The sequence below is a fragment of the Sinocyclocheilus grahami genome, unplaced genomic scaffold (assembly GCF_001515645.1).
Source record: "Sinocyclocheilus grahami isolate Dianchi unplaced genomic scaffold, SAMN03320097.WGS_v1.1 scaffold32.1, whole genome shotgun sequence".
Classification (NCBI taxonomy): domain Eukaryota; kingdom Metazoa; phylum Chordata; class Actinopteri; order Cypriniformes; family Cyprinidae; genus Sinocyclocheilus; species Sinocyclocheilus grahami.
Window position 1 is genome coordinate 4,627,549 of NW_015505211.1, and position 3,207 is coordinate 4,630,755.

The 3,207-nt window shown below is 41.5% G+C and overlaps 1 protein-coding gene across 1 annotated transcript in view; it reads left to right on the forward strand.

The window, feature by feature from the left end:
• Positions 1–3,112, forward strand: part of LOC107578804 (SET and MYND domain-containing protein 4-like) — a 3,938-nt gene extending 826 nt beyond the window's left edge. The window contains exons 2-9 of the mRNA XM_016264722.1: positions 312–401; positions 530–1,493; positions 1,574–1,834; positions 1,918–2,090; positions 2,169–2,304; positions 2,388–2,504; positions 2,680–2,803; positions 2,902–3,112. Coding sequence (XP_016120208.1) covers positions 312–401; positions 530–1,493; positions 1,574–1,834; positions 1,918–2,090; positions 2,169–2,304; positions 2,388–2,504; positions 2,680–2,803; positions 2,902–3,031 — 1,995 coding nt within the window. The 3' untranslated portion in view covers positions 3,032–3,112. The remainder of the gene's footprint in view (positions 1–311; positions 402–529; positions 1,494–1,573; positions 1,835–1,917; positions 2,091–2,168; positions 2,305–2,387; positions 2,505–2,679; positions 2,804–2,901) is intronic.
• Positions 3,113–3,207: the final 95 nt, after the last annotated feature.

Genomic DNA, 3,207 nt, shown 5'->3' on the forward strand with positions numbered 1-3,207 from the left:
GACCTCAAAATATGGACGCGTGTTATAAATGTCAACGTTCATATCCTGAAATCTGAATATAGAAGGTTCCTGCTTTGTAATGAATGTATTAGAAACATGGGAGGAACAGAATCTACCCAATCCATCTTTTGGAATCTGTTGTGGAGGAACAATGACATATTGCGAATATGTGAAGTTTGTCATTGTGGTTCAACGTTTTATGCTGGTTTGAGCTCAGTGTTTGCATTACACTGATAATGGTTTGGATTTCAAATGGCAGATGGTACTGTGACCATAATATATTCATACTCGCTCTCTGTTTGATGTTTCAGGGTGTTTGCCATGCTGACAAGAATACAGAAGAGCTATCACTGTGCTATGCTAACCGTTCTGCTGCCCTCTTTTACCACGGCCTCTACAGAGTAAGAGTCTGTCTTATGCATCACAAAACATGATTTTTTTTTAGCTATTCAAATAAGAACATGCCACCTTGTTTAATGCACAGCTGACACATCTATATGAGTTTAAGTGATTATCTCCTTTTTTCCAGGAATGTCTTGAGGACATCCGGCGCTCTTTGGAGGCTGGTTACCCAAGCCATCTGCAGGACAAACTGAGAGCTAGACAGACCGCATGCCAGAGCCAGCTTAAAAAAACTGAAAAATCCAACCAGCCAGCCACAAATCATCAAACACCACCATGCCAGAAAAGCAGAAACACTAGGACTTGTATTTCACCTGGTGTGTCTGTTTACTTTAGCCCCGAGAAAGGTCGCCACATATTAGCCACGGAAAATAAGACAGCTGGTGAGGTCGTTCTGGAGGACGAGGCTTTCTGTTGCGTACTTATACCAGGAAACAAACTCAATACAGTGACCAATAAGGCAGGAAAGACGTTTAATACTGAAAACCGACACTGTCACCACTGCCTGAGCCAATCACTGAGCTTTGTGCCATGTCCAAACTGCAGTTACGTTCGGTACTGTGGAGAGAGCTGTCAAAAAGATGCTTGGGAGTGCTGGCACCAATGGGAATGCCCTATTGGAGCAGATTTGTTGGCTATTGGGATTTTAGGACATCTTGCACTAAGAGTGGCCCTGAAAGCTGGACAAAACGAGGTCAAAAGGGTGAAAAAAAGTGCTTCAGAAGAAGACCATGTGACATGTAGCTCTTATAAAAGTGATTTGCCAGTCAAGTTGAGTCTTGGAGATCCCTGTGGAGAAATTTCAGACCATACAGACTGTTGTAATGGCAACTCGTACATGGGCATCTACAGCCTTTTACCACATGTGGCACAACACTCACCCAGCTCACGCTTCTTATTAGCGATTACCATGGCAATGCTTTATAGGAGACTGCAAGGTGGACCCCCACCGGACATGTGGGCATCTTGCGAGAACAAAGGAGTTAGTGGAACCTGGGAGCCTGAGATGAGCATGCTGGGAGCCACAGCTCTGAGACACATGATGCAGCTCAGGTGTAACGCTCAAGCAGTCACTGCTGTTATGGTCAAAGGTTTGACAGAACTCATGCTTAAACACTAACTGCAATTTAATACATTTGATTGTTGATAATTTTTTTCTCAATTCTTACAGAAGAAAGTGGCATGGCTGTTCAGTCCAGTTGTGAAATCCGCATTGCCACGGCAATTTTTCCTGTTCTCAGCCTGCTTAACCACTCCTGCAGTCCAAACATAAACATCTCCTTCACCACAGGCTTTCAAACTGACCCGCTCAATCAGTTCGTTTGTTCTGAAAGTCACATTGACCATCACAAGACCTCTCGCAATGGTATGACAGTCACTGTACGTGCTTCAAAAGATCTTACTTCAGGACAGGAGATTCTGCACTGTTATGGTATTACGTGATCTTGGGAATTCAGTTTTTGTTTGGTTGGGGGTTCATCCGGAAACAGCTGTCTTAAATGTCATTCTTCACAGGTCCTCACTGTAGCAGAATGGAGGTGAAGGAGCGTCAGCGCCTCCTGCTGGAGCAGTACTATTTCCACTGTAACTGTCAAGCCTGTCAAAGAGACCTATCAGAAGAAAGCCAGAAAGCAACAGAAAATGCAGCACCAGGGCTGAAGTGTGTAAAATGTGGAAAGCCTCTTCGGGTAAACATTTGCAGAAAAGCACAACTGATCATTTAGATGGTTCATTGTGTGTATCTTAATGTATGCTGTACATTTCAGTCCCATATGGATAGGTACAAGTGCTCTTGGCCATCCTGTGGTCATCAGATCACCAGTGCTGATGTGCAGAACAAACTAAAGGGTTTACAGTGTCTATTGAATGAAGCATTTCATCTCATGGAACAAGACAGATTAGGTACAGCCTCAATATGAATCACAATCTATTTTGTGTATTTGCTAAATATCCATAAGTATACATAATGTTTCCATGTTTTGCAGACGAGGCCCTAAAAATCCTAAAATCAGCTTCTTCTCAGGCAAACAGCATCTTAACAGAGATTCACCCTCTCCAAGGAGAGCTAGCAGATGCAACAGCTCGTGTGTACGCCACCACAGGTGAGAATAACAGCCTGATATGTCAACTGTCACATGAAAAATGTATCTTTATGACAATGTAAGATATGTAAATGTTGTATAGCAGTGCTACATTGCCTTTTGAATAATTAAATAAGTAACATTTAAATTCATACAAGGAAAATGTATAGTATGATTATTATTATTTTTCTAACAGGTGAATGGAGTCTGGCTGCATCCAATCTTAAGCGTAGCATTGTTGCCATTCTGGCCCAATTCGGAGAGGACAGCATTGAGCTGGGACGACAGCTTTTTAAACTAGCACAGCTACATTTCAACGGGTAAGAGCTCAATGTGTCAAACTCTATCTGATGAGACTTCCTATACTTTATAATCAAAAACAGTCTCCTCACCTCAGCATCACTTGTTCCTTTGACAGCGGAGACTGTGGTGCGGCTCTCTCTGTGATTCCCAGGGCCCATAAGCTCCTCTCTCTCCACTGTGGCCCTCACTGTGAAGAACTACAGGAACTGAGTGAAATGGAGCGGTGTCTGCAAGGACTGCTGTGAAATAACATCTAAAACTGAATGATATTTTCAGCAAACACGTGATAATAAATGTAATATTTAATGAGAAAATAAAAGCTAATTTCTGGGTGTAAAAATTTATAAGAATAAATTATATGATTTAAATATTTACATAATTTTAATATATATATATATATATATATATATATATATATATA